We start from the raw sequence: 14,137 nt of genomic DNA, 5'->3' as shown, positions 1-14,137 counted from the left end.
GCTTGTTGTGGATGTCTGCTGATCGGTAATTTTACTAGAGAGTTATCTCAAATAAGGTTTGGTAGGCTTCAATAGAAAACCAAACTCGAAACGTAAGACAACAATTTAGACAGATTTAGGTCGCTAAATAGTTTAAGGCTTTCTCCAGTAGCTCTCCTATCGTATTTTCTATCTCACTTCATATTTCAAACTCCACTTTATAAATACTATGATATACAGTACAAAATAGTGTTTTACATGACTATATACACGATCTGATGGACACAACCTAATACCCAATGTCTTATGTTGTATAGTGGATTATCTTATATTGGATTGCTGAATATGAGATGTTATAAGAAGAGTACATTTGCCTCTCTTTGTGCATTCTAGAGGGCAGGCATCATCATCAACAACAAGTTCTCTTTTTTTGACACTCTATCAACATGCTTCTATATTTTTACCATATAAGAATTACAACAAAATTCTGCGTGAAGAAATGAATTACCTCATGTTTCTTTCATTTCTCTTGAGGACGAACAGACCTGTCTACTAATTCAATGTTACAATATACTGTGGTTTCATGGCGGGAGCAAAGAGCCTGAGCGCCTAATAAAGCCTAGATCTCTCCTGTAAATTCGAAAAAAAAAGAATGGTTTCTTCCTTAATGCCATCATCCTCTCATCTTAATGACAGACATCACAACACAGATGTTCTTTTGAAACCTCATCTCCCCCTCCTTTTTTCAGTAATTTGGTTTACATGTATATTTGTGCAAAATCATCAGGGTGTTTTGTTTTCATTTACTCCCTTATGGACCCTTGCGAGAAAGCTGAATCAAAGAGTTGGCTTTCCTCTGCGCTCTACTTGTACCCGACTTTGCAATATCAGACAGATGTTCTTGCAGACCCAATCCAAGTGCGTGCGCCATAAGGGAGTTGTTATGAAGACCTAGCTCGAGCAGAACAGATAGTGCACACTCCTTGTTCTTGGGAGTCCCTTCCTTTGTGATCTGAACAAGAATCTCAACAAAAGACGTTGTCCCCACTTCACTTCGACAACCAGGATGTGATGCCAGGAGGAGAAAAATGGACAGTGCTTCGTCTATCATGTCTAGTTTCTTGTCGCCAAGTATTTTCAGCAAAGCAGCCATGATTCCTGCTTCAATAGCCCTAAATTTGTTTGGATGGTTCAGTATCAGATTGAAAAGTGCTGTAGCAGCATCTTTCTTGCCTCTGATTGTCCCATCCCTTAAGAGGTCCACAAGAGGAGCTATACCACCCAAAACCCCTATAGCCGCCTTGTTCTCGTCTATCATAGACAAACTGAACAATGTCGCTGCTGAGTTCTCCTGACCTTCAATGCTGCCATTTTTAAGGACTTCAATGATCAAAGGTAAGGCTCCTCCTTTAGCTATCAGAACTTTGCTGGCCTCATCAATCGATAAGTTTAGCAGTGCAGTCACAGTGTTCTCCTGAATCTTCTTATCTGGATAGGACACCAAGCTAATAAGAGCAGGGAGCCCACCATTCTCAATGACCAGTGCTCTATTCTCTGGGTTTTCTTTGGAAAGTGCCCGAATCTTCTCGGCAGCCTTCCGCTGCACATCGAGATGAACAGACGACAGATCCTTCACCAGCTTTGGAATGTCTTCTTTGCGATCTTCCTGTTCAGCTACAGGCTCGGATTCTCCCTTCTGGATCTCAACTTTATTCTTTTCACACCACTGCAAGATCAAGTTTTTCACCGCAAAGTTTGGTGCCAGTGAAAGATGAGCTAATGGTTGCTGCGTCTTTGGGCAGGTCCGCTGGCCAGCATCGAGCCACTTCTTGATACTTCTTCTCTCATAAGTCTGCAAATCAGGTGAAATATGGATTGTGAGACAATAAATCCCACTTTGCAATCAGGGAACATGTCATGAATGGGCATACCCTCCCGCTCGCGATGATGACAGGGTCAGTCATGATCTCCAGCGATATTGGACATAGGAATTCATTTGGGATCATCAAAGACGGGCATTTCTCCAGATATTTTGGTATGGAGACATCCCCAAGGATGTTCTTCTCGTCGATGCCTGCAATCTCCTTGAACTTGTTGAGGAGTTCTATTATGTGCTTGGTGCTTTCTGGTTGCTGGCCATTCCTCTCGTTGATGAGCTTTTTAATGGCCATAGTCTCCGCTCTCAAATCCGCCAGGCTTTGCAGCTCGAGCTTCTTGGCTAGCCTTTCCAATATAGCTCTATCTGCATTCCCGTCCTTGTTCTGGAGTATCATCATAAAATCCATGGAGAGTTCCATGTCCTGGGTATCACTTCTCTTCTTGCACCTCTTCAGTTGCGCATTGATGAGCTCAACCTGAAATCACCGAAGCAGTTGCGGTTTGCGTCAGATATTCCATTTTACCAAAATGTTGGCACATAATGACATAACACACGCACATTACCTGTTCCTTGACTTCATCGGAGATGCCAATCTCAGAGTAAGGCATCCCATCCAATGCAAGATTCATCTTCTCATACACGGCCCTGAACCGCCCGAGCACAGCCTCGCTCTCCAAAGACTGAAATTTTTAGGACAAGATCATCATTCAAAATGCAATCTTTTCTTGTCAGCACATGGCATAGACTGACAGACGCGAGGTAATAGTAAGGCCCTTATATATTATATAATCCAGCTTAAATAAGTTAAGAGGCAAACAAACAACATAGATTATTAAAAAAATGTAAACTGTATATTTACAATCTTTGAAACAGGCCATGAACAAGAGTAATGAAAATGGCAGCACAGTTCCACTTCGGATGCCCCCAAGAAGAAGGAAATGGCACCCCACTCTATTATTACCAGGAAGATCTTGCTGCCGTCGTGGCAGCAGCGGAGGAGCCGGCGAGCAGCGTGGAATGCACGACCGAGGAGGGCGAGGCGGCGGTAGGCGTCATCACTGAGGGACGGCGCGATCTCGCGGATCTCCTGGATGAGCGGGAGCACGAGCTGGAGCCAGCGCTGGAGACCGAATGACTCCTTGCGCTGCGAGCGGCGGAACTCCTGGAATGACCGCGCGGCGGCGAGGGCGGCGAGGAGGTCCTCCACCAGGGCCTCGTCCGACAGCTGTTCGGACGGGTACGCCTCTGGCTCAGGCTCCGAGTCGCCCCCGGGAGCCTGTCGCGGAAAGATGGACCACGGCAGCATGGATCGGTCGATGTGATAGATGGTGTGCGCTGAATCCTCCAGGGAAGGGAATGGCAAACAAACGGGAGGAGTAGCGGTGGAGGAAGAAGGCTTTTCGCGGGCTGACCTGAATTCCAGGGGAGGGGCCCCTCAAGGGCGGGCTGTCATTCCAGAACTCCCAAAATTAGCAAATGTGAGCAAACCCTATGCATACATCTTTTCTTTTATCTTTATCTTTACTAATATAATAATGCAGCTGCTTCGTTGTGCGTTTCCCATATAACCAGGTTTGAACAGTAGATCATAGTTGTTGGCTCTAAACCCACATTCACAACCACTTAACCACTAGAACACATATGTTTTTATATTTTATACTCTACACTCAAGTATAATATAGAGATTTTTATGGAAAATAGGTGAAAAAAACGCCCACCCATGTCGTGCTCGGACCGACCAAAATCGTGGCGGGCCACGAGCCGCTCTGCAAGTCTGGTCTATTTAGATAAGTATACTCATACACTAGTGATGTGCCCGCGTAGGCAGACAGTGGTATTCCATTTAAATAAGGTCTATCTTAGTGATATATAGCATGTTTGGTTCGACTTTTGTCCATCAGAACCAACTTATGGTCCAACAGATCAAGGAGCTAGGTCGTCAGGTTAAGGTTCCAGCCCATTGAATTGAGGTGCTAGCCATTGGAGCGGGGCAACAAAGAGGGATAGTTGTCACCACCAACGATGATCCCAGAGAACCAATGGCCGAAGAGGCCCACGCCACCGATAGGGGCATGGTGCCTTTTGCATTGTTGCCACCATATAGCATGGGTTGGTGGCGAGAACGTCTCGCAAATTTACATTTGTCATTTTAAATTAAGGGATCTTATTTTGAATTATAAAAATATTAGAGAAGGGGATCTTTAATTTATATTTATCATTTTAAATTAAGAAAACTTATTTTGAACTAGAGATACATTCGAGAAGGGGTCTCTTTCTATGTGTGTTGGGTTTTTACTTCATTTTCTTTTCTTATCTCCCTATTTTTACTCCTCTGTTGTTGTCGTTATTGGTTGCACCATCAACTATTCACCCCCACCGCCCCCACTCTACTCTCCTTTAGTTGGAAGACAATAAAGCTTTGCCCCAATCGTCTCACTTGCAATCATCACAAGTGCCAAGCCAACTATATCTCTACCCCTCTAAGCCCATCGGATATGAAATCCTAACCCAAATCTCCACCACATCTACTATTGACACCTTGTCTACTGCCCCTTGGCCTTTAGTGACCACATTGTCGGTCGTAGTACTTATAACCCTTCCATTACCCTCACCCCCTCTTTTGCTGGTCAGTCAGTTATAGCATGTGTCAAAGGGAACTGAACTTTGAGCCATTACTATAATTGCTTTAGAGTTTGATAACCACTCACAATATTATGGACTAACTAGTTTGCTAAGTGAATGGTTGCAGGTTCATAAGAATAAGAACAGAAGATTCAATATGAACAATAGTCCAAAACTTAGTTAGAAAGGGCATAATTTGGAAAAGAGGAACCTTGAGTGGTTCAAGTGTTTGGATGAGTTATAAGATGCCCTAAGAAATTTTGGAACCTTCGGAAGTGGCTAGAAAGTTTAGGAATGCGAAAAGGGGTTCCAGGAGCTAAGTTTGGAAAAGTTGAGTAGAAATGAGCATATGGATTAAAAGGGATCAAAATGATCAATACCTATGACTTAGAGTGTTTGGATAAATTGAGAATATGTTTCTCTAAGTCAAAGAAGTGCTCAAATGTATAGCCAAATGAAAACAAGAGTGAAAGGAATCGAGACGCCAAAGAGGGGGTTGAATTAGGACTTCTAAAAACTTCGCTCTAAACTACGCCACAAATAAATTCCTAGAACAAAACCTATCCAAAAATCGAAGCTAGGAAGCCATGACCGGTAAGGCCCCTTGACCCGTGACCCATAAATAAAACCATTATTGATGACAGCCCTTGTTGGACAAGGAAAGTGGAATCGTGATGTATTCGTGCGACCCCCCATTGCGGAGATGGGTACTCGCGCACCCGATCAGCCACGCTTATGTCATTTTTTGCTCATCCCTTTTCCATAGCAACTTGACACAGAAAAATATTGCCATAAGTCAAAATTGGGCTCGATGCCCAGATACCCTTCACACAAGGTGATAAAGGCAGCGATATGTTGAATCCCCTTTAGATTCAGGTAATGAAGCTGCACCTACATATAATCAAAAAGAATTGCGACAAAAGTGTGAAGGGGGAAAAGCGAGGCCTCGCTCGTGAAAATGAACAAACAAAACCACATAACCACGAGTCCAGCCACCATCCATGCCGAGAGTCTCGCCATGGTCGAGCAGAGAGAAGAGAGATGGAAGCCGCTATATCGATGGACCGCCCACGCCATAGTTCGGAACTTGGTGAGTGACCGGGAGGATTCATCGAAGACGGAGGAAGCTATACATGGCGTCCGAGAGATGTGAGAGTGTTCGAGGTGCGTGGAATTTGTCGTTGGAGCTTCACCATTCGCTTGGGCTGCCCGTGTGTGGTCGACTACTATTTCGTCAACATATCGATAAGGACTCCTTCATTCTAGTTCGCCCTCGTCCCATGAGCGTGTATCATCAACCCGAACTCGGACCCAATCACCATGTACGTGGGGATTGCTCGCCAGTGTATGTGCTCCATTGTGCACCCGCCCACACTGAAAGGGAATTAGGCTTACACCTAGTTCCTATATAATTTTGGTGGTTGAATTGCCCAACACAAATCTTTGGACTAACTAGTTTGTTCTAGTGTATAAGTTTTACAGGTGCAAAAGGTTCACACTTAGCCAATAAAAAGACCAAATGTTGGGTTCGACAAAAGAGCAAAGGAGCTACCGAAGGCTCCTCTGGTCTGGCGCACCGGACTGTCCGGTGTGCCACCGGACAGTGTCCGGTGCACCACCGGACAGTGTCCGGTGCACCAGAGGAATCCAACTCGTCACCTTCGGGAAAATCCAGAGTCGGCGCGCTATAATTCACCGGACTGTCCGGTGTACACCGGACAGTGTCCGGTGCTCCAACGGGACGCGGCTCTGGAACTCGCCAGCCTCGGGATTTTACGAAGGCTGCTCCGCTATAATTCACCGGACATGTCCGGTGTGCACCGGACTGTCCGGTGCATCCTCGGAGCAACGGCTACTTCGCGCCAATGGCTACCTGCAACACATTAAATGCGCGCGCAGCGCGCGCAGAAGGCAGGCGCGCCCATACTGGCGCACCGGACACTGAACAGTTCATGTCCGGTGCGCCACCGGACATCGAGGCGGGCCCAGAAGTCAGAACTCCAACGGTCAGATTCCAACGGCACTGGTGACGTGGCTGGGGCACCGGACATGTCCAGTGTGCACCGGACTGTCTGGTGCGCCATCGAACAGACAGCTTCCACCAACGGTCATATTTGGTGGTTGGGGCTATAAATACTCCAACCACCCCACCATTCATTGTATCCAAGTTTTCCACTTCTCAACCACTTACAAGAGCTAGGCATTCAATTCTAGACACACCAAAGAGATCAAATCCTCTCCAACTCCACACAAGTCTTTAGTGATTAGTGAGAGAGATTCGCCGTGTTCTTTTGAGCTCTTGCGCTTGGATTGCTTCTTTTCTTTCTCACTTGTTCTTGTGATCTAAACTCCATTGTAACCAAAGGCAAGAGGCACCAATTGTGTGGTGGCCCTTGCGGGGAAGTTTTGTTCCCGGTTTGATTTGAGAAGAGAAGCTCACTCGGTCCGAGGGATCGTTTGAGAGAGGGAAGGGTTGAAAGGGACCCGGCCTTTGTGGCCTCCTCAACGGGGAGTAGGTTTGCGAGAACCGAACCTCGGTAAAACAAATCCGCGTGTCACACTCTTCATTTGCTTGCGATCTGTTTTTCACCCTCTCTCTCGGACTCGTTTATATTTCTAACGCTAACCCGACTTGTAGTTGTGTTTATATTTGTAAATTTCAGTTTCGCCCTATTCACCCCCCCTCTAGGCGACTATCAATTGGTATCAGAGCCCGATGCTTCATTAGAGCCTAACCGCTCGAAGTGATGTCGGGAGATCACGCCAAAAAGGAGATGGAGACCGGCGAAAAGCCCACTACAAGCCACGAGAGCACTTCATCGGAAGAGTCCCGCACCAAGAGGAAGGAGAAGAAGAAGAGCTCCTCCAACAAAGGGAAGGAGAAGAAATCTTCTTCTCACCACAAAGAGAAGAAGGAGAGATCTTCCTCTCACAAGCCGCATCGGAGTGGGGACAAGCACAAGAAGATGAGGAAAGTGGTCTACTACGAGACCGACACTTCATCAACATCGACCTCCGGCTCCGATGCGCCCTCCGTAACTTCTAAACGCCAAGAGCGTAAGAAGTTTAGTAAGATCCCCTTACACTATCCTCGTACATCTAGACATACTCCATTACTTTCCGTTCCATTAGGCAAACCGCCAACCTTTGACGGTGAAGATTATGCTAGGTGGAGTGATTTAATGAAATTTCATCTAACCTCACTCCACAAAAGTATATGGAATGTTGTTGAGTTTGGAGCACAGGTACCATCCGTAGGGGATGAGGATTATGATGAGGACGAGGTGGCCCAAATCGAGCACTTCAACTCTCAAGCTACAACCATACTCCTTGCTTCTCTAAGTAAGGAGGAATACAACAAAGTGCAAGGGTTGAAGAATGCGAAGGAGATTTGGGACCTACTCAAGACCGCACACGAAGGTGATGAACTCACCAAGATCACCAAGCGGGAAACGATCGAGGGGGAGCTCGGTCGCTTCCGTCTTCGCCAAGGGGAAGAGCCACAAGACATGTACAACCGACTCAAGACCTTGGTGAACCAAGTGCGCAACCTCGGGAGCAAGAAGTGGGACGATCACGAGGTGGTTAAGGTTATTCTAAGATCTCTCATTTTCCTTAACCCCACACAAGTTCAATTAATTCGTGGCAATCCTAGATACACTCAAATGACCCCCAAGGAAGTTATAGGGAATTTTGTGAGCTTTGAATGTATGATCAAGGGCTCCAAGAAGATCAACGAGCTTGATGAACCCTCCACGTCCGAAGCACAACCGGTGGCATTTAAGGCGACGGAGGAGAAGAAGGAGGAGTCTACACCGAGTAGACAACCAATTGACGCCTCCAAGCTCGACAATGAGGAGATGGCTTTAATCATCAAAAGCTTTCGCCAAATCCTCAAGCAACAGAAGGGGAAGGATTACAAATCCCGTTCCAAGAAGGTTTGCTACAAGTGTGGTAAGCCCGGTCACTTTATTGCAAAATGTCCATTATCAAGTGACAGTGACAGGGATAACGACAAGAAGGGCAAGAGGAGAGAAAGGAAGAGGTACCACAAGAAGAGGGGCGGTGATGCCCACGTGTGTCGCGAGTGGGACTCCGACGAGAGCTCCACCGACTCCTCCTCCGATGAGGACGCCGCCAACATCGCCGTCACCAAGGGACTCCTCTTCCCCAACGTCGGCCACAAGTGCCTCATGGCAAAGGACGGCAAAAGGAAGAAGGTTAAATCTAAATCCTCCACTAAATATGAATCTTCTAGTGATGATAATGCTAGTGTTGGGGACTTGTTCTCAAGTGCTATGAGTTAAGAACAAGGCAACATAGAAAACGTTAATCATTAAGGTCCTTCGTCCTCCGAAGCATTATTTCCTTTAGGATGTAATGGCTTGCGGACGAAGGTTACGAAGGACATACCTTCGTATATTCATTAAACAATGGCGAAGGATGAAATATAAAGAATATAAAAGACAACATGAACAATCATATGTTATTATCGGGCATAAACAAAAACATTGTTGAATTACAAGTGTACCTTCAATCGGAATGAGATGACAGTACAAGCGTGACGCAAAAAGCGAATGCCAAGTCAGCGTCCGCAGTACGCGGGTACTGTTCACCTATTTATAGGCACGGGACACAGCCCATACAAAATTACATTCATGCCCTTTACATTTGGTAGTAATTCTATGGTAATCTATCGAGGTCTGAATAGCCTTTTCATCTTTAAGTCGGTTTCATTTTCTGCAACCACGCCGAAGCTTTCCTGCTGACATCTTCGGCGTTGTACCAAGACCTTCGTATTATCCTGGTCTTCTCCTGGCGTGATAACGACTTGAGTTCGAAGGTACCTGCTCACACATTATACTTCCAGAATTACTGTTAAATCCTGTTTTTGAGGACCTTCGGATGCCGAAGGTCCCCAACAGTAGCCCCTCGCAATATTAATTTGTTTAAAATAACAAATTTAGATTGCGACGTGAACGAAGGCCTTACGCCGAAGGTCCGAAAAAACACCTTCCCTTTGCTAGAATAGCAACAATCACTGACAAGCGGGGTCTTTGAATTTTCAATGCTCTTGGCGTATAAATACGGGCATACCGCAAACTCATTTGACACGCTTTCTGGCCAACTGCTCTCGCTTACTCAATTTTTAGCTCTTGTGCACTGCGATTTGCTAGGCTTTTGGTTTTGAAGCTTCGGCTTTTGAAAATAGTTTTTTAGTGTTTCCGAAGATGTCTGAAGGTAAGAAGACTGTTGCTGAGATGAAGCTGAGCCTTGACGAAGAGAAAAACTTGGGTTTTCTTATAGCGATGTCAAAGACCAATACAGAAAAAATTACCAAGGAGATTCTGGAAGGTTTGTCTGAAGATACTGGTGACAGTGATAGCTATGATGTGGACAGTGGTGGTGAGGACTCCGAAGATCGTCCCTGGCGACCAAGCCATTCAGTTTATGGTAAATCAACTATCAAAGAGAATCATCTTGTCAACATGAGAGGAAGGTATTTCCGGGATTTGTCCATTGTGAGGGCCGACGAAGGGGAAAAAACTTGCCCACACCCTAAAGAGAATGAAGTCGTAGTGTACCGAAGCTTTTTGAAAGCTGGACTGCGATTTCCCTTGAGTAGCTTCGTTGTGGAGGTACTGAAAATATTCGAAGTCTATCTCCATCAACTTACCCCCGAGGCAATTATAAGGCTAAATATCTTCGTGTGGGCCGTGAGAAGCCAGGGTCTGAAGCCTGATGCAAAAAGCTTCTGCAATATTCACGAATTATCATACGAAACAAAACCTTGGGGTAAGGAACAGTATCACAATAATTTTGGCTGCTACAATTTCGTTTCTCGGTCCGGGTCAAGCTGTCCCGTGCCGACCTTTCGGAAGAGATGGCCCGGCGACTGGATGACAGAATGGTTTTATGTGAAGAATGATCTGACAACGCGAGAAGATATCAAAGGTATAATTATGCGCCCTATTTGGCAAAGCTTCGGCCTTCGGAGGCCGAAGGTTGAAATGAGTGAGGCTGCCGAAGAATGCCAGAGGGCCTTCGGTGTTATCTGTTCTTTTATTGGAACGAGGGACTTAGTACAAGAGCATATCGCCTTCAGGGTATGGCCGCTTGCGGAGAAATGGGAAATGCCACAAGAAACCATAAAAGAGGCCGACGAAGGTGGACTTATCAGGTTGAAGTACACCTTTAAGTTTGGAGATAAATTCGTTGAGCCAGATGATGACTGGTTAAAAAGCATTGAAAATTTAAGTGATGAGCTGCTTGGGACCTATTCAAAGGCCGAAGACACTGCAATGTCAGCAGCCTTCGGAGGCCGAAAAAAGAAGAGGCTGAATCGGGTATTTGATGCAATCGGGTTTGTCTACCCTGACTATTGCTATCCCATTCGAAGGCAGAAGAGAAAAAACACAACCTCTGTAAAAGAAGAAGCTGCAGCTGCTCCTAGTGAGCCAGAACCGAAAAGAAAAAAGATAAAGGTCCTTACACATCGGCCGCGCTATATTGAACCAGCTTCGGTGCCCGAGTTCACCGGAGAAACTTCTTCGGCCACCGAAGCTGAAAAACCAAACGAGCCAACCTTGCTGCCAGATGTCGCAGAAACGGCCGAAGTGCCAACAAAGATAGAATTGGAACAATCAAAAATTCTGTTATCAGAAACGAAAGAGAAAACCGAAGTGCCGTCCACAGAAAAAATGAAAAAGGTAAAAGAAGCAACTGAGGGATCCAAAACATCAGAAGTTTTGAGTCCTGCGGCAAACATTGAGACAGTGAAAAATCAAAAAGTGCCAGTAGTGACTCCGAAAAGAAAGAGAATGGCTAACGTGCTAGATGTACTGGAAACAATCAAATCTTCAAGCACACCTCCGAAGAAGGCTGCTGTTACTCCTGAAACAACAACTGAAATTTCTGGTTCTAAAGCTCCAGAGCAAGAGATTGAAGCCGAAGCTGGGCCCTCAGAGCCCGCAAAGATAAAACCCTTGGAAAGTGAGGCAGAAAAAATAGCAAAGCCAACTTTTGTTGAAGACACCGGTGTTATTGCCCCCGAAGCATCCCCCAAAGTTCGTGATTATATTGTTCGTCATGCTTCGGGGAAAAAACTATCAGAGAAAGAAGAGCAAGAGGCCCAGCACTACGCCCAAAAATTGAAATATCCAAAGGGGGCGTTAATATTCAATGGCAGTGGAGAAGAAGACTTCTTGTATTGTCTCCCCTATAGCAAGGAAATTTCTGTCTGTCGGGAGATAAGCAAGAGTTTCGGATTCCCAACTTTAGAAGACGGGCTCTCGGTGCTGTCGAAGAACGATCTGGCCGACAGCCTGGCTTACAATAGCTTAAAGGTGCGACAAATGAAATTCTTGTATTTCTTTGTTGAATCCAAAATTTTTCGTTTGTTACAACCTATTGACGCACACATATTTCTCTTTGCAGGGCCTGATACTCAGCAATGCCCTCAGAGCACAGAAAGATGCTGAAGACGAAGGGTGTACTATAGCCCTGAGCAACCTTCGTTCCGAAGTAATTGAACTAAGGAACGAAGGTCTCGAAAAAGATAAAATATTATACTCATTGATAAATAAAATAAAGGAAGACGAAGCTGCTTTTAAAAGTCAAGCTGAAGCTCAGAAGCGCGAAATTGAAGACCTTCGGAAACAACTGGCCAGAGCCAAGGAAGAACGCATACTTGAAGAAACAAAGCGTGAACTCAGCGATCAATGGGCAGATCACCTAGAAGTGACTGTTGAAGAGCTTCGTTCGTCCAAAAAGAGATGCTACAACAAATCTATAGATTGTGTTAAAAAGTTAAAGGCTAGCTTCGCCAAGGTCGGCGCATTCTCAAGTGAGGAAAACTTTTCGAGAGGCAATCCCGAAGGTGTCATCGAATGGATTGACCACGAAGCTGAAGCCTTCGAAGAAATTTTAAATAGCCGAGGAGATATATGTGCCTTCTCTGGCGCCAGAGGGATTGCCACCATCTTAGAGAAGAAGGGCTGCGAACATGTAAAAATTTTAGCTCAATCCGAAGCTGCTTTGCCCTTTGAAGATGCAAGAGATCCTTCGGCTGAAGCTAGTATAATTGGTGGAAAATTTTTTACTGATATCTGGGATAATGGTGGCCGAGAAATGGCCGGAGAAATTATTCGAAGAAGTGAAAAGGGCATTCACGATGCTAGAGAAGTAGCTGAGGCTGCTGAAAAGAGCGCAGAGGCCAAAGGTCAATTAGGTATTAACTAATAGTTTTTATCGTGTTGTAATCTTAGGTTTTAAGATTTGTTTGCGATTTGTAATAGCAATGTAGCCGTATCCTGTCTTGCTTCAGATCCGACTAAAGCGTCTTCGGGCCCTCAGCCGAAGGGAGACGACGAAATTAAAAAGATGGCTGAAGATATTATGGACGAAGTCGTCAACCGGCTCCTGAACGAGGCTGCAGAAGTCGTTTTGAGAGAAGATTAAGTATTTTTGTAAAAACTTCTGAAATGTAATATAGTGTAACATTTTGTAACCCCAAATGTAATATACCTATTTTTGTTACTCAATTCTTTACGATGCATGAAACTTTACACGTACCGCTTTTGAGTCTTTGACGAAAAAACACCTTCCCTTCTTTTCATGCTTCGTGAAGAAGAATTTTTCTTTGTCATAACAATATCCAATGTTCTGATGAATAATATCCAGGCTTCGTGAAAATATTTTCTGAAGCTACATTTCCGAAGATCAATGATGTATCTTTTTGTGACTATGATTTCTCCCTTTCAAAGTGTTCTTCTGTAGATTAATAATGTATCCACCTCTTGTGCCATGTGCAAAATGATGTATGATGCTTATGCTATGCGAGATGATGTGATGATGTTATGTTATGTGAGATGATGTTTATTCCGAAGATACATACACATCCCTGCAATAAAACATAATCTTTTATAAGCCTCCCTTAGGAGCTTCTTCGCCTTTTACTTCAGCGGAATCAACGTTTATTTTTCGCTGTAAGCCTCCCTTAGGAGCTTCTTCGCCTTTTACTTTCAGCGGTATTCGCGTTGACTTTTCGCGCTTCGCCTTTTACTTAGGCGGTATCAGCGTTGACTTTTCGCTGTATGCTCTGCATTCCCTTTGGAACGACTTTGGAGCAGAAAACTTACACTGCGCTCCCTTTGGAACGACTTTTTGTGACTTCGGCAAACTTACTCTGCGTTCCTTAGAACGACTTTTTGTTGCTTCGAAGAATTTTCGATAGTTCGAAGGTCCTTTTATTATCATAAGCCTGTGAAGAAAACATATTTTTCTTGTAGGAATCAACGAAACTAATTACATGAAACCTAAACAATGTCCTTTATTACAGAAAATAACACTGAATGAAAAAGATTATTATTAAGGTAGGATATTCGTCAATAGATGTGCTTTGACTCTGGCACAGTGCTATTGACTGTACGAGCTTCGGACTGCTCTCTGAAATCCCTCTGGTGTGGAGCATACTGGCTCCCTTCTGGCTGCTGGCCTTGTTGCAACGGAGGTGGAGGCGGAGGCTGTTGCCAGGAAGCTTGAGGCTGACTCGCCGAAGCAACAGAAACTGCAGGATGGTTGCCCACATATTCTGGGATGTAGGGCGAATGATACGAAGCTGTATGCATGACCTGCTTCGACTGAGCTTGTTGTGCT

General features: G+C 45.0%; 1 protein-coding gene across 1 annotated transcript; it reads right to left on the bottom strand.

Annotated features, from left to right (window-relative positions):
* Window positions 1–385: 385 nt before the first annotated feature.
* On the bottom strand, window positions 386–3,329 carry LOC103626471 (U-box domain-containing protein 15). Its single transcript, XM_008646880.3, has 4 exons — window positions 2,820–3,329; window positions 2,422–2,538; window positions 1,911–2,333; window positions 386–1,831 (listed from the first exon to the last, which is right to left on the bottom strand). The coding sequence occupies exons 1-4, from the start codon at window positions 3,162–3,164 to the stop codon at window positions 791–793; spliced, it is 1,926 nt and encodes a 641-aa protein (XP_008645102.1). The 5' UTR covers window positions 3,165–3,329; the 3' UTR covers window positions 386–790.
* Between the last annotated feature and the right edge of the window lie 10,808 nt (window positions 3,330–14,137).

The sequence above is a fragment of the Zea mays genome, chromosome 5 (assembly GCF_902167145.1).
Source record: "Zea mays cultivar B73 chromosome 5, Zm-B73-REFERENCE-NAM-5.0, whole genome shotgun sequence".
NCBI lineage: Eukaryota > Viridiplantae > Streptophyta > Magnoliopsida > Poales > Poaceae > Zea > Zea mays.
Note: the sequence above shows the minus strand (reverse complement) of the source record. Positions and strands in the feature narration are given on the sequence as shown.

Coding starts and splice junctions, on each gene's coding strand:
- LOC103626471 (XM_008646880.3), bottom strand. CDS start 3,164: ATGCTGCCGTGGTCCATCTTTCCGCGACAGGCTCCCGGGGGCGACTCG. Junction 2,334..2,421: donor CCGATGAAGTCAAGGAACAG/GTAATGTGCGTG, acceptor CGGTGATTTCAG/GTTGAGCTCATCAATGCGCA. Junction 1,832..1,910: donor TCATCATCGCGAGCGGGAGG/GTATGCCCATTC, acceptor CCTGATTTGCAG/ACTTATGAGAGAAGAAGTAT.